This window comes from Typopeltis vanoorti, chromosome 18 (genome assembly GCF_054136105.1).
Source record: "Typopeltis vanoorti isolate ZY-2024b chromosome 18, IOZ_Tvanoo_1.0, whole genome shotgun sequence".
Taxonomy (NCBI): domain Eukaryota; kingdom Metazoa; phylum Arthropoda; class Arachnida; order Uropygi; family Thelyphonidae; genus Typopeltis; species Typopeltis vanoorti.
In genome coordinates, this window is record NC_143566.1 from 41,321,913 (window position 1) to 41,348,892 (window position 26,980).

Sequence of the window (26,980 nt, forward strand, 5' to 3'; positions counted from 1 at the left end):
ATCCATTTGATTGATTGTATGACCATCAACAGGAATACATATCCATACTCGAAGTAGAAAAATTCATCAAAAACCTGAAATGTGAAAAGCCAACTGGAGTAAGTGAAATTTGACCAGAAATGCTCAGATATGGAGGTGTATAAAAGTTTTACAGTGACTGATGATAAAGATGACATGAAAACTGAAGATAAAAAGATATTCTAGGTATTCCATGTTTGTTTGTGTATATTCTTCCTCATAAACATAGTAGTGCTTATTATTAAATTTCTGGATGTGGCAGATTAATTAATCTTTCTCCATTAAAATTTTCCTCTTCATGAAGACTTTGGTTTCCAATAATTTTTTTTTTATAAATTTCTTCTTTTCCAATTTTTGCATTGATATCGCCAAATAAAATTATTATATCCTGCCAGGGAATTTTTTTCAATAATTAATTCCAGTTTTTCATAGAATTTCTTTTATTGACTCTTCTGCAGCTTCTGATGTGTGCATTAATAAAGGTTATCTTGAACCATTTTGCTTATATTCTTAGCTTGCTTATTCTTTTATTAAAGGCTTCACTTCAATCAGAGATGGCCGCAATTTTTTCCTAATGATGAAATCTTTTCCGAATTCATGTTTATCAGAGTTGTTTCCATCATAAACTAGCAAAAGATTCACTTTCTTAAAATTTCCTTCTCCTGTCCATTGTGTCTCTTGTATTGCTAAAATAATCATTTTATATCTGTTTAATTCATGTGTGATTTCTTGAAATGCTTGCTTATTTCAAGAAATCACACATGACTCTGTGCAAGCTTCTAACATTCCATGAACCTATTTGTAAACCATTATTCTAAGGCCTGGGTCAATATCCATTTAAATCTGTCCATTGAAGATTACTTGGTGTAAAACTAGCTAAACAAAAGTCATGGTAAGACGTTAGTAAGAATATAAAAATAAATATCAGGAAGGTGGCAAAATATTCTGGAGGCTATTCAAAAGAGCTTAGAAATCAGGAAAAAGTGCCATAAAAGGAATCAGAGATGATAAAGGTAATGTGAAAACTGAAGATAAAGATATTCTAGATGTCTGGATTGATTACTTTGAAATACTGCTAAATGAAACAAGCAGCGTCAGCATGATAGTAGAAAATTTACAACAGGAATGCAGTCAGGAATACATATCCATACTTGAAGTAGAAAAAGTCATCAAAAACCTGAAATGTGAAAAGCCAATTGGAGTAAGTGAAATTTGACCAGTAATGCTCAAAAATGGAGGTATAAAAGTTTTGCAGTGGCTGCATTGGATAATTTAGAAGGCCTGATCAGAGGATCAAATTCCATACGATTGGAGCAGAGCTCTCATAGTATCCATCTATAAAAAGGGAAATAAAACCAAATGTGAGAATTACATTCAGTTTTATTTTCCTTTTTATAGATGGGTACTCAGTAGAGAAATACAGATGTATTTCTCTACTTAGTGTTCCTGGTAAGATTTATGTAAGTATACTTGAGAAACAGCTAAGAGCAATTGTGGAAGGGAAACTTGGTGAAGAACAAGTTGGATTCAGACCAAATAGAGTTGTCAGGATCAGATTTTAACTTTAAGACAAATAGTTGAAAAATCTTGGAAATATAGCATTTATTTGTATTTAAGTTTTGTTGATCTGAAAAGGCAAAGACAAGGTGAAAAGAGGAAAGCTCTTCAAAGCACTACAGTTAAATGTTGTAAAAGGGGCATTATATTAGGCGATGCATAGTCTCTATTTAAGCTGTAAATGAACAGTTAGACTTGAAGGAGGTACAGAAAGAAGATTTGAGGTAAAATCAGGTGTGCAACAAGGATACACATTATCTCCATTATTATTCATTATTTGTATGGATCACCTTGATGAAATCCAGTCTTAGCAGAAATCCAAAAGTATCATGGTGTATGCATTCCCTTCATCTAGTTCAATGGTAATATTGTTATAGAATGTAAGCAAGCTGCTAAAACATGACCTTCCCTTAGTAAACCCATGTTGTTCATTACAAAGTAGAGATTCATTGTCAACCCATTTCTGAATGAGAGTCCTAACCAACTTTTCCAAAATCTTCATGACCACTCCAGAGATACTGATGGGTCAATAGTTGGATATACTAGTTTTTGCACTACCCTTGTGCAATGGGTTTACCATGCATTCTTTCCATTCCTGTGGAATCTTCCCTATTCTGAGACTCAAATTATATAGCCTAGTTAAAGGAATAGCCAGTTCAGCTAAACACTGTTTTAGCATCCGTGCTGATATTCCATCAGTCCATATTGCTGAATTCTTATTCAATTTGTGCAATAGCTCTAATACCTCCTCCTCTTACATCTGAGTTTTTTCATCTAGTGAAGAGGTAGCAGTATATATAATTTTCATAATGGACATCATCCTTATGCACACAGTATTCCTTCTACATCATCCTTGTCTTACGAATCTCATGCTTGATAAGATTACACATCCATTTGACTCATACCTGATTTATTCATTGAACTCTTTGGACATGTTCTGATATTGCATCATTTAAGTATTTTTTAAATGCTTCCCATACACTGTCAATATTCTTCCTATCCTTCAACCAATACCATTGCACTGAACTCTGTATACTCTTCAGTTGGTCATAATTTCCTTCTTTGTAGTTCAGCATGTATCCTTTTCTGAATAGAAGAACATTCATAAATTTAGTCACTTCCCAAGTGAGTACCCCATGATCACTGTGACCAGCCGGAGGCAGAATAGTTATGTCATTAATTTGAAATACCCTTGGACACTATAATCAAATCTAACACTCTTTGACCCCAAGTTCCTTCTGCCACATGCTGCTTGAGGAAGTTTTCTTGCAATGGCTGAAGAAATTCAGTTTAATTCTTCTCATGAAGTTTTACTGCTACCCAATCAATGTTCTGATAATTAAAGTCTTCCAACACTCCACTATGTATTTGATCTTTTTAGATTCCACCTCATACCAGATGGCTTCACACTCACTGCCAAATGAAAAACTGTTACTAGTATTACAATGATAGATCTCAACACCAACTGGATTCCAATCATCCGATATCATTAGCAGCACCCCCCTCCTCTCCTATCCTGTCTATCCTTCCTAAAAATACTGTACCCTTTGCACTCAGCTCCAGTTAGTATTTCTAATTCTGATAGCCAGGTGTTACTAATACCTACTATCTGAGGTTCCAACATATTGACCATGGCAATATGTTGGAACTGTTTTTCTGATACTCCTAGCATTCATGTACAGATATAAGAAGCTACTTGCATTCTCTTTTGTTTACTCTTGTCTCTAGTCTGCATGACACATTTGGACAACTTGCAGATCTCTATTCTTCTCTAGTGCCTTCTCTTATATATGCAGACAACTTTGCACGTGTTTGATGTGTCCGAACTGAACAAAAACAAAGTCGAAGTCATTCTCTCCTAATAATTTCCATGATAATACCTATTCCTATCATTAACACAGTTACATAACATTGTCACTCTTACACATATATTCTCACCATTCCTCCCAATTATAATTTAATTTCCCTGACTCTCTGTGTTAGATCTCATACCAGTTATTAGTTTATCAAGACTCGTGATAAGAAATAAATTCAAGTGTAGGCCATCCCTCTTATACAAATCCAATCTCCCCTCAAACTCACTCTACAAATCCAGAAGCTCGTATCCATTTCTTCTACACAGCCTACACGTCATATCATTTGTCATCATATCCCGTCTTCTTTTTAATTTATTTTTATCATACAAGATAATATGCTTATGATTTTCACTTTCTCATTCTTCATTCTCACTTCTTCCAACAACCCTTTCATATCCTCTCTCATACTGAACTTGTTAACTTATTAGTACCTACTCCAATTATGATCTCGTTTACTTTTCTTTACTATTTTTCAATTGCCTGTTCATCAACAGTATGTTTTATGATAGAGTCACCATACCAAATCAATGGTGCACCCAGGGGGAGGAGGCCCTACCCCCAAAAGAAAAAAAAGAGAAAAAACACTAGAAAAATTTCCAAAGATTTTTTCCTAATTAAAATTCATTTTTTAATTTATGTTGAGTCGTGTCTTCTATTTTTATACTACGTATGAATTAGTGGTCACATAAGGTAGGACTACCCTATAGCTCTTGGGAATCATGGCCGCTGTGAATGCAAGGTGAATGAAGTAGTGCTTGGCCTGACCGAGCACTACTTCATTTGCCTGAGCTGGGCCAGAGGAGATCACGAGTATCATGTATTCGCAATCACTGCCAGATGCTCAGTCATAGGTCGCATGCAATGATTATTCTCAAATCATCTACTCAACTTGAACCCCCCCCCCCCCCCCAAGATTAAATCATGACTGTCCCACTATATCAAATAATATCTTTCTTGTAATCAACATTACTTATCTGATTTTCATTACTTACTACACTAATATATTTTAAAACATCAATTTTCTAAAGGAAAAACACAACAACATAGATAAAAATCACTAATTTTACAAGAGTGCTAAATTCACTGACCAGTCACCATTTAGTCTCAGACCCAATTATATGAAGCCTAAAGTCTTATGAGGAGCACTTTCTATTGATGCTACTGGCTAGACCTGGATGTTGCGTGGGAGGCCTAAGAATTAAGGTTTCCCATATCTCATCATCATCAAATTCCTGACATGTACCCTCAAGGGATGTACAGGATATAGTACTACATGAAAAATTTACATCATTACTAACTTCCTATCTACAATTTTCCTACAAATCAGTCTGTTACTTGTCAAGACTCCAACATTATCAGATCTTATATTTCTGTCATCTAAGGCACTTTGTACCATATCAATACACCTATATCCTGGTCTTCCTTTGGGTCGTTTTCCTGCCAACCTGGCAGAGTACACTTGTTTTTGCTAATCTTTCCTTGCCCATTCTGTTCAAGTGATCATACCACCTGAGATTAGCTATGCTAACGCATTCCTGGATGCTGAAAATGTCAAGTTATTTCCTAATATCCTCGTTTTTAATATGATATTGCCATTGATGCCATCTATTCACGCCTCTAATCTTTTTCAGGCGGTCTCTAGTCTTTGGTCAAGTGTTTTACTTCTGACCCAGCTCTCAGATCCATAAGTTAAAACTGGTTTGAACACAGTCTTGTATACAGCTAATTTAGTGTTCTGACTAATTTCTCTCTTATTCCATATGCATTTATTCGATTGATTTCCTACCATACGCTTTGTTGATTCTGTTGTCTATTTCCATATTTAATTTACCATCTTCACTAAAAATCGTGCCTAGGTAGCTGAAATGTTTTACTTGTTCCACAGGTTCCCCTTCCACAACACAATTGACATTTTCAGCAATTCTACCTATTTTCATTGTCTTTGTCTTTTTAATGCTTACCTTCATACCATATCTATTACAGCAGTTATTCAATTTAGTCAGTGAATCTTGCAGACTTGTAGCTGATTTATTTAGAAGTATAACATCATCTGCATAATGCAAAGAGCTGACATTAACATCTCCAATTCTGATATCATGTTTAGTACCACTTTCCTTCATAATGTGATCCATATAGATAATGAATAACAGAGGGGATAATGTACATCCTTGTCTCACACCAGATTTATCATTAAACCAACTTCCTGTACTTCCTTTAATTCTAACTGCTGACTTACAACTCAAATAAAGACTAAGTATTGCTTGATATAATGCTCCATTGACACCAAATAACTGTAGCGTATTGAATAGCTTCTCTCTTGGTACCTTGTCATTTGCCTTTTCCAGATCAACAAAACTTAACTAAAATGAGTCTTTCAAGTTTGTATTTACTGTGATGGAGCATGATAGTTTTTTTCATCTGATTCTATGCAAGGTGTCCAGGCCATAGTCTGCTAGACTCGACCGACCATAGTTGTGGTGGTGGATGTATTTTTTTTTCCATCTAGGCAGATGTTAGCAGATTTCCCAGTCTGACCATAATATGATAAGTTGCAAGAACAAATAAACTTGTAAACACCTGAAATAGTGGATCCTTAGGAGAGCAGAGAAAGGTAGCCCGCTTCAGATGAGATTTGAAAGCACTTCAGAGATTATATTTTCTTAAAAGTCTGGCTATTTTTTCTGAAGTACTCCAGATATAGGGAATAGTAATAGCATTACTATAGTCTTTATATGTAAAACGGAATACCAGACTGAAGATCTTGATTACCTTCCCTCCATTCTCTTGCAACTTTCAAAATCATAAGTTCTTTTATATCTTTCTAATTTTTTTCTAATTCTCCCTCTCCTGTCTTCTTGTTCTTCATTGTTTCATTAACATTATCAATATCAGTGTATATATGCATCTCTTTAATATCTTTTTATTTTAGTAAGTTAATTCCTATTCTGTTTGTTTTTAGTTCCTTTGTACTGCTTTCTCTCATGGCATCATATGCATTTTACTTATATGTGTATATATATATATATATATATGTATGCATTTTTTATTTTTATTTTTTAAATTTTCATAGCAGTATATTGTAGTGCTGTATGCTATCACTGTAACTGGCTGGTACCAAAGTAATGATCAACATTTTATGCTTAAGTTTTATGTAATTCTTGGATTTGTTTTTAAGTGTTTGTCTGTTTGCATGTATATGAAGCCAGTCATGGTAGGAAGATGGGCCATGTAGAATTAATATCAAATCAGCATAAGGCAATGAGGTGAGTTATTATTCACATCATGTCCTTAGTTGCTAATACTCTGCAGAGTTTTTCTCTTTTTCAGAGAGAAAAACTGTCACCTTCATCTATAATCAACTAATTATTTAGTATCAGTCTGGGTTTAGACAAAATGATCTTTGTGCCTGTGATAGAGTTGTGACCAGATTTTTCAAACCAAGAGATGCTCTCCCCTAACTGTTTCATGAAAGCTGTTTGCAGCAAACAGAATTTAGCCATATGGATAACATATTTCATCCATCCTTATAGAAAATTTTTTTATCATATCACATACAATAAAAAAAATTCATGAATTATAAACGGAAATAATCTAAAATGATTATGCTCCTCACTACATTCTTCAATAAACTTACTTTGCTGAGTGTGATCTCCCTTAATGAATATGATGTTTTCAGTAATGAAGTTTTTGAAGTTCTGTACTGTGATTCTTTTTGTTACTAATGTTGTTGCTTTGTTTTGTCTGTTTTTACACGTGGATAGGCTTATGTGTTTGTCAGACATGTTGTAATAGGTTTCATGGTATAATAAGAACACAGATGGTTAAGAAAATAACTATTTATTAACTTAAAAGCTAATATTTCTCTGGTATTATATCCAGCATCTTCACTGTAGTGCCCTCAGAAACAAATTCTCAGTGGATAATTCCAGCAGCATTGAAAAACACAATGACCAGTGTCTTGACACGTGATTTTTGCAACCTGATTTTCTTCTGCTGGGGAGAAGATGTTCCATGCCATTCCATGCTCTGGCATTTTATTTTTGGATCAAACTGAAAACACCAACTTTCAACACTGGTGACAATTATTTGCAACACTTCACAATCTTAATTAATTGCATTGCATAGATGAAATTTTGACAACATGCAACCCAGTGCTCTCTCTCTATTCATGTGTCATTGTGTGGGGTACAAACCTCAGACAAATCTGCCTATTGTGCAAATCTCTTTCTAAGATTAATCTAGCTGTTTCCTTACCAATACCAAACTGTATGGCAAGTAGCCTAGTAGTCATGGGCAACAATTTCCCCAGCTTTCAACACATTTTCATTTGTCCATGCAGAAACTGGCTGTCTACAGCATGGTTCATCCTCCAGGGACTCCCTCTCCTCTTTAAACATTGAAAACCAGTGGAACACGTGTACAGAGAGCACAGAGAATTATCACCGTAAACTTTTTTTTAGGTCTTGGTACGCTTTTATAGTAGTTTTTCCTAATTTACAGTAATATTTTATCACATCTCTTTGCTCCATGATGCAGCTTGACATGCTTCACTCACACACTCTTACTTGAACAGTTACCACACAAAAACTGCTGTGTCACCGACTTGAAAGTTTCATTTGCGATTATAACACACTTTAGGTCAAAACTATAAGCATGCTTGTTGCTTTTATTTGAAGGGCTGTCCTGTGAAAACAGGCTTATTACTTAACAGGCACACTCTGTGTATACTAGATTTGAAGTTCTGATAACATGTGCTCTGTGTAGTTTTTTTTTTTTAATAGTCTTTTTATACAGTTCTTGTACCCCTGATAAAACAGGTTTATTTTAATATACCTGTTTTATGTATTTAAGATACCAAGTAATTTTATATAAACTTGGTTTTTAATCCAATTTCCCAAGTGAGCAAACAGACAAGTAAGTCAAATTTGCACCTGCATGTAGTGCAAGTCTGAGGCAACTCGTGGTAAAGGTAGATTAAGCTCTGATCACGTCCTTAGTATTTTTCCTTTAATGTAAAGCAGAGATGTATGATGCTATGCATTAAAGGCAATGGTCACTACCCGTACCGGTTTCTACCTTTATTGAAGTCTTGTGAGTGGGAGCCAGACCAGACAATGCTAAGATTGAAGTAATGCAGAGCTCATATAAATTTTACTTAAACTAGTTGCCACAAGGTGCTTTGACCTTATTAAATAAAATCTCAGGATGAGAGATAGATGTAGAAAGTTTTTTAACTTGGGTATATTATGTATTCAAGATACCAAGTAATTTTATATAAACTTGGTTTTTAATCCTATTTCCCAAGTGAGCAAACAGACAAGTAAGTCAAGTTTGTGCCTGCATGTAGTGCAAGTCTGAGGCTACTATGGTAGTGCCACTCTAGGCAACTCATGTCTCACTCTAGGCAACAGTCCCAATACCTGTTTTATGTTTATAAACATGTCAATACCAGAAATTAAATGAATTTTTTTTTTTAGTTTCCTGTTTATATTCTTTATTGTTAAAAATATAGAGCAATAAAAATTTTTTATCATGCATTTTTTTAAAATAAAAGATGATTCAATACCTTTTTTTTTAGAACTGTGTGAAAGGCTGCTGTCATAAAAGATATTAGTTGAAGCAGAAATACAAGAAAATTAATTAAGTTGTTTGAATTCATTAATTACTGTATGAATATTTCTTATAATGATAGGTTATTTAATTCATATTATGGCTCTATTCTGGTTTGTACTTTTATCTTTTAAGATTACATTATGTTGCACGCACACAGAGAGAGAGAGAGAGAGAAACAGTTAAAATTTGTGTAATTTGATAAATACTTGTTATTTTTTAATAGGCACCACCATCTAAACATGTCATCTGTGCATTGGAATTACTGTATGCTCTGAAAGGTAAAGTTTTACTTTAATTTAAGAATATGGAACTGGAAAAACATGAAAATAGGTTTTTATCTCAGTTATTCATTCTGAAGGAGGGAAGAAAAAAGATATTGGAACTGTGAATATCTTATTGCTATTTTTTTTTTCTTGACTTCCATGGAATCAAAACTAATTGTGGGAGGTCAGTGCTATTCAACACAAAGTCTATCATACCACTCCTTAAACTCATAAGCATTTGCTCTTTCACCACCCTCTCAGGCAATGCATACCATGCTTTTACCACTCTCAAACAAAACACTTACTTTGCCCTTTTACTCACTACTTTTGCAATTTCCAAGATGGTCTTCCTTGTCACATCCCCTCATTCTACCATATAAAAATCTCCCCAGTGTTAATATGATAATAATCCTTCAACAGCTTAAATGTTCTCATTCATATCTCCCTTTTGTATTTTATCCACCAAACTCTGCAGTCTGTATGTCCTCAGTCTATCTTCATAACCAGCACTGTACAGTCCCAATATCATTTTTTAAATCTGTCTCTGCACCCTCTCCAAAGTTACTTTATTCCCTTCAAATCTGGTATCTAGATCTGAGCACAGAAATCCAGATGTGGTCTGATCAAAGCTTTATACAGTGTGATTACTAACCTTTTATCTCTCATGATCAGTGTCCTCATTATTATTATTATTGTATTGTTACCTCTATGGAGTCCGAACACTCATTGCAGAAGATGAGATACAAATCATCCACATAATATCTACCTCTCCTTGCACCTATTAAAAAAGTGCTCACAACTGAGCTGGAAACTCATTCACCACCCTCCAAGTGAAAAATCTCCTCTTCACACCCCTACTAAGCACACACTTACCCAACTTCCTGATGACCTCTTGTTCTGCCCTCTCTAGCCAAGTGCTGAAACATTTTCCTTACATAATTTCTATCATATTCCCCTCTTTTTTCTCTTAACAACTACCTTCTACTACCCACAAACCATCTGTCTTCATAGGGAGCATTCCACAGACTACTTACCATCTTGGTCACTTGCCTCTGGATCCTCTGCACTATTTCCTCATTCCCAAGAAACCCAGGAGACCACACCTGAGCACAGTAATCTAGATGTGGGTGTATCAAGGCGTTATAATGAGGAACTTCCTTATCTCTATTTGTTAGGGCATTCTTCAATAGCCAAGCAATCTTATGAGCTATTTTAGCAATCTTAGCAGTATTTCCTCTAAATTTCAACCTCTCTCTCTACCCCTACCCCCAGTTTTATCAGTGTGGTAAGCAGCCTGTAATCTATGTATAATAATCTATGTATAATGCATAATTTTACATTTTTCCACAATAAACTGATGCCTATTATCTTTTACTTATACTGACAACCTATTAAAATTATCTTGCAAACTCTTCACATCACCTTGATTAATTGTTCAACCCAATTTTGCATCTTCAGCAAACAACTGAACATTTCCCTTTAGATTACTTCCTAATATCATTTATGCACAAATTAAACAGTAGTGGTCTTAGCACAGAACATTGTGGCACACACCACTAGTCACCTGCTTTCTTCTGAATTCTGCTTCTTATATACTAGTTTTTGGTATCTGTCTCAGCCATCCTCATATCCATATAACCAGTGTCATATTCATCCCCATTTGTTGTAACAGAATTCCATGTAGTATTCTGTCACATGCCTTTGCAAAATCCAGGCATAATTGTTATATTGCCATTCCCTTTATTCGAATTAGCTGTCACTCTATTTTAGAAAGTTTGTAAATTACTAAGGCACGAGTGACCCTTCACAAAGTCATGTTACCCATAGAGTATCATATTTCTATCTACTTATCCCTGAATTCTATTTTGATCAACTTTTCTAGTACTTCTATCGCCACTTGAGATATTGATTGGTCTGTAATTTGCTACCAATAACTTGAATCTTCTGTTATGCAAAAGAATTATTTTTCTCTTCCTCTACTCCCTTGGGACCTTGCCAGAACAGAGACTTAAATTATTAAACAGCCTAGTCAAAGGCATCACCAGTCCCCTTGCACATTCTCATAAAATGCAAGCTGATGTCCCATCTAACCCCACAGTTGTATTTACATTGAAATCCTACAATATCCTAAAAACATCCAATTCAGCTACCTGTGTTCCCACATCAGTCTCTGTAACAGCATTAACCTCACTTGGATGATATACCATTGCCAAGTGGTGACTCTGTATCTCAACTATTTTATCTCCTTCTGTCACCTTGCTGCCATCAGCACTTGTTAAAATTATCTTTCTATAATCATTCTTCCCCTTATTTACAGTGTAAAAAACAGAACTGTTTGGGATTTCCTTTTGCTTGCTTGGTCAGTTTCTTCTCATAATCTGATTTTGCTTCCTTATCATGCTAATCACCTTTCTTGCCTGACATCTTTGTATTGCTTGTGAGCTTGCTAGTCACCTATCCCCTTATATATCCTATACAACATTTTCTTTCTTTGTAGCTCCTACTTAATGATACTACTCATCCATCTGACTCATGCCTGATTAACCCTCCTGACCTTGTCTATACGATCTGATATTGCTTCCTCCAGATGCCCCTTACTTATCTCCCATGCACTACTAATATCCTTCCCTTGCAGGTTTTTATGTCATGGCACAGCTTCGCATTTTCTCCTAAGCTTGTCATAATCACCCTTGTTGTAGTCCACACATACCCTATTCTTTACAGAAATTCCTCATGTTTTACAATCTCCCAAATCAAGACCTCATGATCACTCCCCCTTATTGGAGGCAATGTTATGGATAGCTCTTCTAATCCTGTGACCAGATCCAATACTATTTTACCCTAATCCCCTTCCATATATGCTGCCTCAAGTAATTATCTCTCAGTAGGTGTGTAAATTTCATTTCCTTCCTGCTGTGTGATCTTTCCTCTTTCCAATCTATATCTCCATAGTCGAAGTCCTCCATAATAATTATAACCCTGCACTCATTGTACTAATTTCTGATTCACTCTGCAGATCATTCCTGGAATATCCTGGCCTATAGCAACAACCAACCATATATTTTGTCTTATTAGTCTCAGTCTCACACCAGACTGCCTCAAAAGTATAGCAATCTGCTTGTCTCCAATCTTTTTGGCTGCAAATTCATCAGCTGTACCCTTCCCCAATCATATCTTCTCAATCCTGACTGAAAATACTATGCTGTTCACATTCTATCCCTGTATCTGACACCTAACTACATAATCTGACTCTTTTAAAGCATTCTCTAAGTTTAATGAAACACATAAATATAGCAACAACCAACCATATATTTTGTCTTATTAGTCTCAGTCTCACACCAGACTGCCTCAAAAGTATAGCAATCTGCTTGTCTCCAATCTTTTTGGCTGCAAATTCATCAGCTGTACCCTTCCCCAATCATATCTTCTCAATCCTGACTGAAAATACTATGCTGTTCACATTCTATCCCTGTATCTGACACCTAACTACATAATCTGACTCTTTTAAAGCATTCTCTAAGTTTAATGAAACACATAAATATTGTTTTCTTATATTCTATTATTTTTTCTGTTATTTGCTTGACAACAAATACAGCATCAATACATTATCTGCCCCTGTGAAACTCTTGTTTGTTGTTTAATTTAGTTTTGATTCTTTAATTCTTTATCATTTTTATATATATTTTTAGAGTAGTGTATTCTTGATAGTTACAGGTTAACATTTTATTCCTTTTTTTTAAATACTGGTATTGTTATGTCCATTCTCCATTCCTTAGTCTGTCTTTTCTTAGAGGTGTTTAAATTGAATTTCTCATATGAATTTTTCACCATTCATTTATTTATCTCCATATTTTAGCATTTTGTTATAAATTCCATCATTTCCAACTGATTTCTTATTTTCTTATTTCTTCTTCGCCTTCATATGATTTGATAAAATAGTTTTCCCATTGTTTTTCTTTCTATAACTGGTATATTTATGTATTCACAATTTCTTTCATTTTATTTTTGATCATTCTCCTTACTTGTTTCTGTGCTTCATAAAAGTCACATTTCAGTTGTTTATGGTAAGGTAACCTTTCCAATTATTTATTATTTTATTATTATATAAATGGAGTGCAAAAAGCTGGATATATTGGGAATAAGTGAACTTAGATGGACAGGAATGGGCCATTTTCAGTCAGGGGACTATATGGTGTATTACTCAGGACATGAGACAAGTCGTAAAAATGGAGTATCTTTCTTACTCAGGAAAAAGATGACTAGGTATGTATTAGGTTATAATCCAGTGAGTGACAGAATCATTTCTCTCAGAGTGAGTGGACATCAGTGAATATGACCATCATTCAGGTTTATGCACCCACTGCAGAGGCACCAGAAGAAAACAGTGAAGAATTTTATGGCAAGTTACAAGAAGTGATAGATGCAACACCAGAGCGAGATTTATGGCTACTTATTGGAGATTGGAATGCAAAAGTGGGAGAGACTGAGGAACAAGGAATAACAGGTCATTTTGGTTTAGGTATTCGTAACACTGCAAGGAAGAGACTAGTTGAGTTTTGTGCAGAGAATTCTTTATTTATTGCTAACACCTGCTTTAAACAGGTGTTAGCAAAACCTTCTTTTGAAGAAGATTGTACACATGAATATCACTTGATGGACAATACAGAAATCAAATTGACTATATACTTGGACAAAGAAGATGGAGAAGTGCAATTCAGTGTCAAGACTTTTCCAGCTGCAGACTGTGGAACAGACCATGAGTTATTAGTGGCTATGATACATGTGAAATTACGGAAACTGAAAACAACACAAATGTCAATCAGATATGATCTTGGAACATACCAGCTGAATACAATATTAGTATACAGAACAGATTCAATACACTCAATTTGTGTGAAAGAGAACCAGATGAACTGTGGGAAGAGATTAAAGATATCATTAAAACAGAAGCAAAGAAGAATATTCCAACAGTTTGTAAGAAGAAAAAGAAATTTAAATGGCTGTCAGTAGGTGCCATCAAAAGTGCTCAGGAAAGGAAGAAAATGAAGGCCAGGAAATTTGCAGGAAGTACAGCATTTGAATGCAGAGTTTCAGTGACAAGCCAGAAGAGACAAGGAAAAATACTTTAACCAGGAATGCCAACAAATAGAAGACCAAAACAAGAAAGGAAAAACAAGAGATCTTTTCAAAAAGATCAGAGAACTAACAGGAAAGTTTAGTGCCAAAGTGACAATATTGAAAAGTAAACACAAAGGATATCTTACAGAAGCTGCAGACATCAAAGAAAGATGGAAAGCGTATACAGAAGCCCTTTAGCAGAAAGGACTCCGAAATTACTGAGAAATTTGAAGAGCAGGATTATACACAGGAGCCAGTACCACTGGAGAGTGAAGTGAGGTGAGCACTGCAACAACTATCCAGTAAGAAAGCACCAGGAGGAGATGGAATACCTATTGAGCTGCTCAAAGCCCTGGGAGAAGAGGCAGTTAAAATTTTAACAGCTCTATGTCAGTGAATTTGGATCACAACTACAGGCCTAGGAAATGGAAAAAATCAGTTTATATACAGTTTACGGTTTATAATTTATCAGTTTACGGCTAACGTAAATAACCAGCGTAAGAGTGGACGAGTTTCTGAAATGAAGGAAAGAGTGTTGTATGGTGACTCATTATTAAGAGGAGTGATAGATGGGAGTGTAACTAAATCGTACTTACCGGGTGCGAAATTTAAGGATGTAAGTGAGAGTATTAGAGTGCAAAAAAGGGTGAAAGAATTAATAATTGTGGCGGATACGAATGAATTGAAAGGTGATAAATTTTTTATGAGAGAGGACTTGAAAGTATTGTTAAAGGTAGCGAAAGAAAAGAGTGACAGAGTTAGAATGGTGAGTCTGTTGCTGCGGTATGACAGAGAGGAGTTTAGAAGGAGGGCCATAATCGCAAATGACATTATGCGCAGGTTATGCAGATGGTGTGGTGTGGAATTCGTGGACGTGTGGAATGAGTTTGATGGGCGAAAGGACTTATACAAGATGGATGGCCTGCATTTGAATGGACTTGGTGTGCGAAGACTGGAAAAAGTATTGCTGAATGAAGTGAAAATGGATATGCAGAACCAGGGAAACTAGAACTACCAAGGATGGGGGGGGGGGAGTGGATATGCAGACATCAGTGAGACAGTTGAGTGTAAAAATGTATATAATGTACCTGAGCCAGCACTAAGGACAAAAAATAGGAATGGGACGTTTAGAATAACGCATCAAGATAGGGGTGGGACAAAGGGATCACTGCATTTCATGTATACTAATGCCAGGAGTATTAGGAACAAGAAGGAAGAATTTTTGGCCTTGATTGGCTCTTTCTGGCCACAGGTTATTGGCATTAGTGAAACATGGCTGACGAAAGATGATATAGTTAGTGGGATAGAATGTGTAGGTTATAGTGTGTTTAGAAGGGACAGAGAGAATAAAATGGGGGAGTGGTGTTATTGATGATAGCTGATGAACTGCAACCAAGGAGAATTGAAGTTGTATTGCAGGATAGTGAAAGGAGCTCATTTGAGGCTATTTGGTGTGAGATTGAGACTGGCAGAATAAAATATACAGTTGGATGCTGCTATAGACCAGGTGATGGAATAGATGGTGGAGATAGTATGCATAAACAAATTGATGAAATGAGTGGAAGGAGGGTAATTATTATGGGGGATTTTAAATATGGTAACATTAATTGGAAGGAGGAGAGGACACATGTGAGGAAGGAAATTGATTTTATTCAATTATTAAGGGATAACTATCTGAGATAGCATGTAATTGAAAATACTAGGGGTGTGAGAGTACTTGACCTGGTAATAGCATCTCACAATTTGACTGTAATGAATATGACCATGTTGCCACCTATTGGTGAGAGTGATCATAAGGTGGGAGGTGGCTAAAGGTGTGGAATTTTTGATTGAGACAGGCTATATGTGGAATTACCGTGCTGGCAAGTATGACAAGCTTAGGAGATTGCTTGGATCAGTGCCATGGCATGTACAACTGCAAGGGCTGGACGTCGATAGAGCATGGGAAGTGGTCAAGGAGCATACCTAGGGTCCGAATAGTAAAACAAGTAGGGGTTAAATGGATGAATAACACCATTAAGCTTGAGCTGCAAGAAAAGAAACAACTGTGGAGGGAATTTAAAGAAAGGGGTGACCTGCAGGCACACGAACAGTATAAAGTGCAGGACAGAAGAGTAATGAGTGTGGTAAAAACAGCAAAAGCCGATTATGAAAGGAAACTAGCTAAGCAAGCAAAAGAGAATCCCAAACAGTTCTTTTAATATGCTGCAAGCAAGAAAAAAAAACTGCACATGGCAAAATGATTTTAAGGAATGACGATGGTAAGGAGGTCACTGAACCAGTCGATATAGTGGAGTTACTGAGCACGCACTTTGCAAAAGTATATCATCCAGGTGGTGACGTTGAAAAAATGAAGGAGCCATTAGTTTATACGGGAATTGTGAAATGAAGTGGAGGTGAATAGTCTATTACAGAACCTTCATGTGAATACATCTGTGGGATTGGATGGTATACCAGCACAGGTCTTGCATGAATCGGCTAAGGAATTATCAGTTCCCTTGACCATGTTGTTTAATCTGAGTCTCGGGTCTGGTTTAGTTCCGAAGGTGTGGAAAGAGGGGAAAATAGTTTCACTGCATAAAGGAGGATCCAAGACTATGGTTGCAAATTACCGACCGATCAGCATATCAGGAGTTGTTGTCAAGGTCTTGGAGAAAGTAGTCAAGAGAAAAATACAGGAATGGATTGATGAAAATGAGATACTGTACAGGGGACAGCATGGCTTTGTAAAGGGTAGATCATGCCTGAGTAACTTGCTCAAGTTTTATAACAAGGTGATGGCTGAACTGGATAAGGGAAATGGGTTTACAGTGATACTGCTGGACCTGGCAAAGGCGTTTGACAGGATACCACATGGAATTCTAATCCGTAAACTACAACATATGGGAATGGATATAGGGTTGGTGAGATGGATAGGTGGGTGGTTGATGGAGAGATATCAAAGAGTGGTTTATTCAGGAGTGGAGTCCAAAAGACGGCCTGTGACTAGTGGGGTGCCACAGGGTTCTGTTCTTGGACCACTGCTGTTTAATCTGTTCATTAATGATATAGGGAAGGATCTAAGTGGAACAGTTCATTTGTTCGCTGATGATGCAAAGTTGGGGAGGGCGATAGTGAATGCAGAAGATGTCAAAGTCTTGCAGGATGACTTAGATAGATTAGTTTTGGGCTAAGGAGAATGGATGCCAATTTAATGTGACAAAATGTAAGGTTATGCATTTTGGGGTGAAAAGATTAGCAGCAGTATACCACATGGGTGGAACTGTACTCCAAGAGATTGATGAGGCCAGGGACTTGGGAGTGTTGGTGGATAGGGAGATGAAGTTTAGGGGGCACATTGCGAAAGTAGCTAAATCAGCTCATCAACTCACTTGGTTGTTGAAAAATACCTTAACGAGCAGAGACAAGCAAGTTATTGTACCTCTGTACCGAGCCTTGATAAGACCTCATCTTGACTACTGTGCCCAGATTTGGTCACCTCGGTTCCTTCTTGATGGGGAGGAGGTGGAGAGGATCCAGAGGCGAGTGACTAAGATGATAGCAGGTCTATGGAATGAACCATATGAGAACAGGTTGAAGATTTGTGGGTTGCAGAAACTGGTTGATAGGCAGAAAAGGGGAGATATGATTGAGACATTCAAATTGCTAAATGGATTCTATAAGATTAATTCAGAGGATATTTTTGAGATCAGGACTAGTGGTGGGAGAACCAGGGGACACCTATGGAAGCTGGCCAAGAGTGTGGTTAGCAGTGGTATTAGAGCTGGGTTCTTTACTTTTAGAGTGGTAAATGAGTGGAATAAGCTGCCAGAGTCTGTTGTGGGTGCTATGTCAGTGAGCGAGTTCAAGGCAAGGTATGATAGATACTGTGAGAATGTCGTATAGTTGTGTGAACATGATGTTTAGGGCCTCCCTCGATGAGTCTAAGGACTCCCTGGAGTAGCCCGAAAATAATAATAATAATAATAATAATAATACCTTTATTCAAGAAAGGCAATGCAAGAGAGTGCAAAAATTACAGAACTATAGCACTGATTTCTTATGCAAGTAAAGTCTTACTTAAGATCAGTCAGAAAAGACTGGAACCATTCATGAAGAGAGAAATGCCAGATGAACAGGCAGGATTTCGAAAAGGCAGAGGAACAAGAGATCAAATCGCCAATGTGAGATGGATAATAGAAAGAGCACAGGAATATACCTTTGTTTCCTTGACTATAGCAAGGCTTTTGACTCTGTAGATCATGTGAAACTGTGGAATGTGTTAAGAACAATGGGAGTCCCAGAGCATTTCATTATCCTTCTGAGGAATCTTTATAATGAACAAGAAGCTACTGTCAGAACAGATCTTGGAGAAATTATTATTATATGAGTATTTCACTATAGGTAAAGGGGTGCGACAAGGATTTATTTTATTTCCTGTTTAACTTGTTCAGCAAATACATTTTAAGAATGGCAGGGCTGGAGGAGTCTTCAGTTGGAATTAAAATTGGTGGAAGAAATATTAATAATTTGAGGTATGCAGATGATACCACCTTGCTAGCAGAATGCAAAGAAGATTTGGAGGAACTTATTATGAAAGTTAAAGAAGAAAGTGCTAAATATGGTCTTAAACTTAACCTCAAAAATACAAAAGTTATGGCAACATGTGAACTTAATGATTTTGAAGTAGATGGGGAGAAAATTGAAGCAGTTAACAATTTTGTACTCCTAGGATTCCGAATTGATAAAGATGGTTATTGTACTGAAGAAGTTAGAAGATTATTACTCGGAAAGAAAGCAATGAAAAATTTAAGCAAGATCTTTAAAGATAAAGATATTAGCCTCACAACAAAAATCAGAATCGTGAAAGCAATCGTATTCTCTGTGGTACTGTATGGATGTGAAAGTTGGACCCTGAGAAAGAGTAAAAGAAGGAAGATAGATGCATTTGAATTATGGGTTTGGAGACGCTTACTAAGAATACCATGGACTGCAAAGCAAACCAATAAATCAGTGATAGACAGAATAAAGCCAGATTACTCCCTTGAAACTATGATCATCAAGCAAAAATTGTCATACTTCAGACATATTATGCGAGCAAATGACGGTCTGGAGAAGATGATGATGCTTGCTAAAGTTGATGGAAGCAGGAGAAGAGGAAGACCAAGAATTAGATGGGTGAATGGAGTTAAAGAAGCAACTGGAATGCACTTGGAAATTCTGAAAGATATGGCCAGGGACAGATCTGAATGGAGAATGTAGGTTCATAGAATCACCAGGAGTCGAAAATGACTCGATGGATTATAACAACAAAAACCTTCCCAATATTTTTCTTTATGAGTCTTATTTTATTTTTTTTATTTTTTTTATTCTTTTATGCTCAGATTTGGCTATATTAGTCTTATCTTGTAAATGTTAATGAATTTTTTATAGTGCTTTTATTATTATTATATGAGTGTCTCCATATTAGGAAAGAACTTGTCATTGTCAGCATCCAGGAATGCGTTAGCAGAGCTAATCTCAGGTGGTATGGTCACTTAAACAGAATGGGTAACGAAAGATTAGCAAAACAAGTGTACTCCGCCAGGTTGGCAGCAAAACGACCCAGAGGAAGACCAAGATATAGGTGGATTGATATGGTACAAAGTGCCTTAGACGATAGAAATATAAGATCTGATAATGTTGGAGTCTTGACAAGTAAAAGGACTGATTTGGAGGAAAATTGTAGATAGGAAGTTAGTAATGATGTAATTTTTTTCCTGTACACCCCTTGAGGGTACATGGCAGGAATTTGATGATGATGATGATGAGTGTCTCCATGTGGTCAGAAGACTCATTGCAGGAGACCACACTAACAATTATTCACACAATACCTATCATACCTCTCTTTAAACACATTCAATGTCAGGGCACTCACAACCATTTCTCATAATTCATTCAACTCATTCACCACTCTCCAGGCAAAGAACCTAGTCTGCACACCCTTACTAACCACACTCTTATCCAACTTCCAGGGGTGGCCTCTTGTTCTCACTCTACTACTTGTCTATTGAAAAATTTTGTGTCAATTTTATACAATCCCTTTAGTAACTTATAGGTTTCTCTCATATCCCCTCTCCTCTGCCTGTTAGCTAAACTCTGCAACCCACACCCTCAATTTATCCTCATAGGGAACATTCCACAGACTTATTACCAACTTCGTCACTTGTCTCTGAATCCTCTCCACCACCTTTGGATATCCAAGAAACCAGGTGATCAAATTTGTGCACAGTAGTCTAGATTTGGTTGAATCATTGCTTTATAAAGAGGAATAACAACCTCTCTATCTTTGCTTGTCAGTGTGTTCTTCAACATCCAAGTAATCCTCTGAGCTTTTTTGCCAACCCTTGCAATATGTTCAGATCTCTCTCTCCTCCATCATTCCCAATTTCTTCATTATACTGGAGAGTTTAATGAGACTAGTTTATACAGCATGTTTAAAATTTCAAAATTCATTTAAAATTTTTTTCAGTGAGAATCTATATCTTCCTCATGACTGATAATATTTTTTGAAAGTGTTATTTTAGTATATTTTGGTAAAGTCCTATTATATTGTATGTTATATACTGTCTCAAGGTCTCTTTATAATGATTTAAGGTGGAATTATTATAATAATTCCACCTTAAATTATTTCCTTACATTTATTTATTTATTTTTATTTTTCAATTTCTTTATATTTTGTTGGCATCAGAATTTTCCCATCAATAGTTCATGATGATTTACAGTATCTGCAAATGTTAGAACTCTGATATCCTCTGTTTATATGGATTTATTATTCTATTTTTTATTATATATCCAGGTAGCCATACACCCTCTGTTATTTATTCATGTTATTTTGTATTAATTCTTATGATTAAATAAACTATTATTTATTCTAAATTTGTTATCTTTACGAAATTGAGCAATCATATTCTATCTAAGTTTTCAATTGTTTCATTGAATCTGTTATGTTCCTGGTATTGTTTCCATTCCTTGCATTTAAGTTTACCTGCAGTATTATTTTAATTCAAGTGGTGGTTTTTACAGTTTTCTTTGGTATTTCATAAAATTCTTCAATTTCTGTTTTAGGTTTTCCTTTTTTGGGGCTGTAGGCACTGATCATATTTAGAATTTTATTTTTATTCTTAATATTCTTTCAGATATATATTCCCATTATTTTATCTCATGTTGAAAATCCTCATGTATTATTATTCCTAAAACTCCGCTTTAGCTTTCTGTTGAGTCTCTATTCCACTGAAAAATACACGATATTTATTTAATATACACATTCTTCACCTTTCATTTTTGTTTCAGATATGCTTGCTGTTTTTATATGTTCCTTATATCCTTCAATTAGTTCTTTTTTTTTTTTTTTTTTTTTGGTTTTCAGGTTTCAGGAATGAATTTTCCAACTTTCAGTCCTCAGTGTGTTCTGTTTTCCAATGTATTTTCTGTTGTTCTTTCATGGTCAAATCTGTCTGGACAGTGTGGCAACATTGTGCGTTGTTTCTTCACAGGTTAATTTTGACATCTTACAGGTGAGTTTCGAGTCCTGCTTGTTGATTCCTCCCTGCTTTAGCCAGGCATGTTGATGTAGCCTTCATACCTAGGAAGGCCCTTTTGGTAGTTTACATTATCAGCATACATTGTCCACATTAACAGCTCTCTTTCCCCCACCCCACCACCACATGGATGTAGCAGATCGTTAATTTTAATATAAGGCCACTACCTTTGTAGCCTGAGGTAGTGGCTAAAGAAGTGGTGCTATTTGTTCTGACCTCTGTACAAAAAAAAAAAATAAATAAATAAATAAAAACTTATTACATCAAAGCTAAGAGTCTTGTTATTGTTATTTATTAGAAATCACTAAGAGATAAATTAGCACAGAAACAGTATTGGTGGTGGCCAATAAGAGCTGAAATTATTGCTTAGATCCTAAAGTGAGGGTTTGCTTGAGAACTTAAAAGAAGTTAAGTTGGCCTAATGTGTGCCATCCATATTCTTGGAATTTTTATGCCACTGTTATTGTTTAGATTAGGATGGTTGATCAACATTTCATGGGCCTCCTTAAATTTACATTTATACCAGGTTTTTGAATGATGTAAAGAAATGGTATTTTTCCATTTAATTTGGTGTAGGGTGTTAAGAGTATAACCTGAGAAGTGTATTTTACCAAAATTGTTAAATTTAATGTCATTTGTGTTTTTTTTTTCAATTTTTTAAATTTGATTTGGAATTGTGCATATAGTTTTACCAATATCAGATAAGTTAACTTATCTATTCTTCACTGTTTACTATATGCCTATATATTTATGTTGGCCAATATACTCATGCTGACACTTGCCACTATCCTTCACAAAAACTTGGAGTCATTGACACCTTGAAAAACAGAGCCATAACAATTTGTTCTAATGAGCAAGCTCATTAGAACAAATTGTAATTCTTCATTAAGAGCAAGCTTTTAATGAAGAATTACAAATAATTATTAGCAATACATTTATGAACAATGATTATAGCAAAAATACTATTCATAAAATTTTTCATCAAACTACATCTAAAATGCAAATATAGATTACAGTAAAACCATAGCTATCATATTAAAGGATTATCAAATGAAATAATCAGAATTCTACCCCACTTCAACCGTAATGCTACTTTTAAATCATCCATAAAATAAAATAAAAAAAATAACATTCAACTCTTTCAAGGATCCCCCCCCCCCCATCCACCTTGGCCCATCCAGAGGTATACTGAATCCATTGCATCTTTAACTTACCTTATATTGGTGAAAGTGGGCAAATCCACACAATTCCAATATGTAAAAAAGAACACAAACAACACATTAAATCATTGAAAATACAATTGATGTTTTCTAAGTTTGTGCCTATTTTCATAATTTATGCCATTTTATTGCTGATTTTTATTCCTTATTTGTTAGCAGTTATTTAGTTTATTTAGAAACTTGAAGATTTTTTTTTTTTTTTTTTGGAATCATTCAGGAGTATAACACTATCTTCATAAAATTAAGAGCCCAGTTGAATATCTCCAATTTTGATATTAGGTTTAATACCACTTTGCTTCAAAATGTGATCCATATAGATTATGATAACAGGTAAGATAGTATGCACCCATGTCTTACACACATGATTTTCTGTCATACCATCTTTCTGTGTCATCTTCATTTCTGATTGCTGACTTACAGTGTAAATATATATACACCTAAACCTCTTTTTACGCAATAGATATTTTCCTAAAAATTATGTGTAAATAGAATTCGTGTAAAAAGAACTACTGACTCCATAGAAAAAGTGAAGATTGGTTCCAAACCTGAAACATAAGCAAAATAATGAAAAAAATAAACATTAAATTCATTAGTATCATAGGATTTTTATTTACATTTCATGGAGAACACACATACATATAATGAATTTTAATAACTTTAAAAAAAAACATATTCATTTCAGTTGTTTGCTAAGGATTCTATAAAAAAAATTATGTTATTTGCAATCAGTTTCTGACAATAAACATCAAAGCTTTCATTTTCATGAGACTGTAATATCACTAGAACTATTAGATATGGTATTATCGTCATCAACTTCTGCCTCAACTTGTGTAATACTTCTTGTCATGTATTGAACAAAAGTACCACTGGTTGTTTCAGTAGTTTTAGACATGAACTCAGTTATTAATCGCTGTGTTGATGCTTTAGATAAGTCACGATACAATTCTCTGTATGAAGACATTAACAACTTAAGCTCATGTGAAAACTTCCCAGCACGTTCTTCATTTGGATCATGTCAAGCAAAATAATTCCCTAAATTACTGGCCAGTTTAAGATCTTCTTTAATAATATCAGCAGTAAAAGTAGGATTATCTTGATCATTATCATTAACTTCTTCGCTTTCAGGAGTCTCAGAAACAATTTCCACTATTTCGTCTTCGCTAAGAGGTTTATCAATTAACAATTCTTCGAGATCTGCCGACATAAGATCATCGAATCTTTATCCACCAATTTCACATGCCAAACTTATTATATTGGGGGAATTCTGCAGTATGATTGATGGGAACAGGAGCATTCTCTTTAACACATGCAGGCCAAATAGCTTGCCATATGCATTCATAGTTTCTAGTCTCAATTCAGATAACAATAATCGAACCTGATCAATACAATCCATAATTGAAAATTTTTTTTACACATCCATAACTGACAGTGTTTCATCATCATTTAGCTTCTTCAAAACGTACTGAAATGTTCATCTGACATAATATGTTTTAAAAGACGCAATTATACCCTGATCTAGAGGTTGTAGCAATGATGTGGTATTGGGTGCAGAAAAAAAAATTGCACATTTGGGTGTTCTATGGCAGGATGACCGGGTGCATTATCAAGAATCAAAAGCACTTTAAATTCGAGACCCTTGTCATTCAAATAGCATCTAACTTCTGGCACAAAATGTTTGTGGGACCACTCAGTGAAAATATCAATGGTCACCCAAGCTTTTTTGTTGGCCATCCACTGAACTGGCAATTTTTGAAAATCCATGCTTTTCATTGGTCGTGGTCTTAATGATCGATTTATGAGCAGTGGTTTTAACGTTCGATCTCCTAAAGCATTCGAACAAAATAGGAGTGTTATGCGATCCGTTGCTGCTTTGAACCCACCAACAGTTTTTTGCATTTCTGATACGTAAGTTCTGTTTGGGGGTGCTTAAGGGTCAAAGCTGTATAACTGAGAGTAGACCTCCACATAGCCTTTAAAGGAATGCGGAGAACGGACCAGGGCTTCTGACCTAATGTCCAATCCTCACCTTCTCGTGGTGCACCCTGTTGGGTATCTACTTTGATACTGAACGAACGAGGATGGGCTGGCAATTTGGGATTTAGCTGACCAAATTGTATTCTTATTGGTTAAACCAAAATAAAAAATGATGGTACAACATGACAAAATTTCATGCTGGCTGGGGCATCGCCGGTTAAACAAGGCCCCCGTTGTTTTCGCCAGGGAACTAGGGCGAACAGCGAAAAGTCAGCTACTGGAACAAATCTGAAAACAAACCCCAACTCAACATCACCAGAGTTAAAGATCGGTACTATCAGCGTAAGAAGCCTGAATGGCAAAGAAATGGAGCTGGTGGAGGAATCAGATAAGTACCAGATCGACATAATAGGGGTGACTGAAACAAAAAAGACCAAAACTGGTGAGATCTTTCTGAGCAATAAATACAAAATGTTATATTCAGGCAATGACAATCAAGGAAAAGAAGGAGTAGCCATAGTATTCAACACAAAATACGAGGGTAATCTTCTTGAATGGCAGTCAGTCTCAAGTAGAGTAATGTGGGCAAATATGAGAATGGGGAACTGGACAATGAGACTTATTTGTGCCTATGGTCCCACAGAAGGTTCTACTAAGGTAGAAGTGGAGGAATTTTTTGAGGCTTTAGAAAAAGCAACTGACACAATGAAAAAGGAAAAGTTGGTCCTTGTTGGGGATCTAAATAGTAGAGTAGGAAATGATTGTGAGACATACAAAAATATTTTGGGAAAATTTGGAGAAAAGAGCAAAGCTAATAATAATGGCAAATATCTGTTGGATTTCTGCTCAGGACATGAACTGGTTATTACTAACACCATGTTCCAACATAAAAATGTGCACAAATTCACATGGAGAGAAGAGGCTAGGAATAAGAAAAGTCTCATTGACTATGTTATTGTTGATAGTGATGTTTTCTCCCTGGTGCAGAACACCAGAGTGTACAGAGGATCTGAAATTGGAAGTGATCACTATTTAGTCTTGAGCAGGATAAAATTGAATATCATATTGAAAAGAATAACATGTAAGAAAGTTTTAAAGCGAATAAAAGTTGAGCAGCTCTCAGATGTGAACTGTAGACTAAAATACAGAAATATTATTGAAATTAAAATGAAAGAGTTTGAGAACAGGAATCAAACCTTGGAGATTCAGTGGCAAACTCTGAAGGAAACATTGATTGATTCTGCCAGAGAGGCATGTGGTGAGGTTGTGTGCAAGGATAAAAAAATCAGAACTCCCTGGTGGACACAGGAAGTTAAAGAGGCAGTGAAGGAAAAGAAGAAAGCATATCAAAAGTTCCTGGCAAATAAGTCAGCTTTTACTCTTACAGAATACAGAGACAAATGTAAGAAAGCTAAACAGTGTGTAAAACTAGCTAAACAAAAGTCATGGGAGGACTTTGGCAAGAATATAGAAAATAAATATCAAGAAGGTGGCAAAATATTCTGGAGGTTGTTGAAGAAGCTTAGGAATGGAGGAAAGAGTGCTGTAAAAGGAATTAGAGATGATAAAGGTGAAATGAAAACAGGAGAAAAAGATATCCTTGAAGTATCGAGTAATTACTTACTCCATAAAGTAACTGCTAAATGAAACAAGCAGTGATGACAGCACAGTGATAAAAAACACTGACCAGGCATGCAGTCAGGAATACATATCCATACTTGAAGTAGAAAAAGCCATCAAAGGCTTGAAATGTGGAAAGGCAGCAGGAGTAGATGATATTCGACCAGAAATGCTGAAGTATG

General features: G+C 35.7%; 1 protein-coding gene across 3 annotated transcripts in view; it reads left to right on the top strand.

Annotated features, from left to right (window-relative positions):
- LOC150096612 (putative ATP-dependent RNA helicase DHX35) overlaps nucleotides 1–26,980 on the top strand; it is a 437,463-nt gene that overhangs the window by 246,438 nt on the left and 164,045 nt on the right. For all 3 annotated transcript variants that reach the window (XM_090408561.1, XM_090408562.1, XM_090408564.1), the window contains exon 12: nucleotides 9,268–9,322. In XM_090408561.1, coding sequence (XP_090264687.1) covers nucleotides 9,268–9,322 — 55 coding nt within the window. The remainder of the gene's footprint in view (nucleotides 1–9,267; nucleotides 9,323–26,980) is intronic.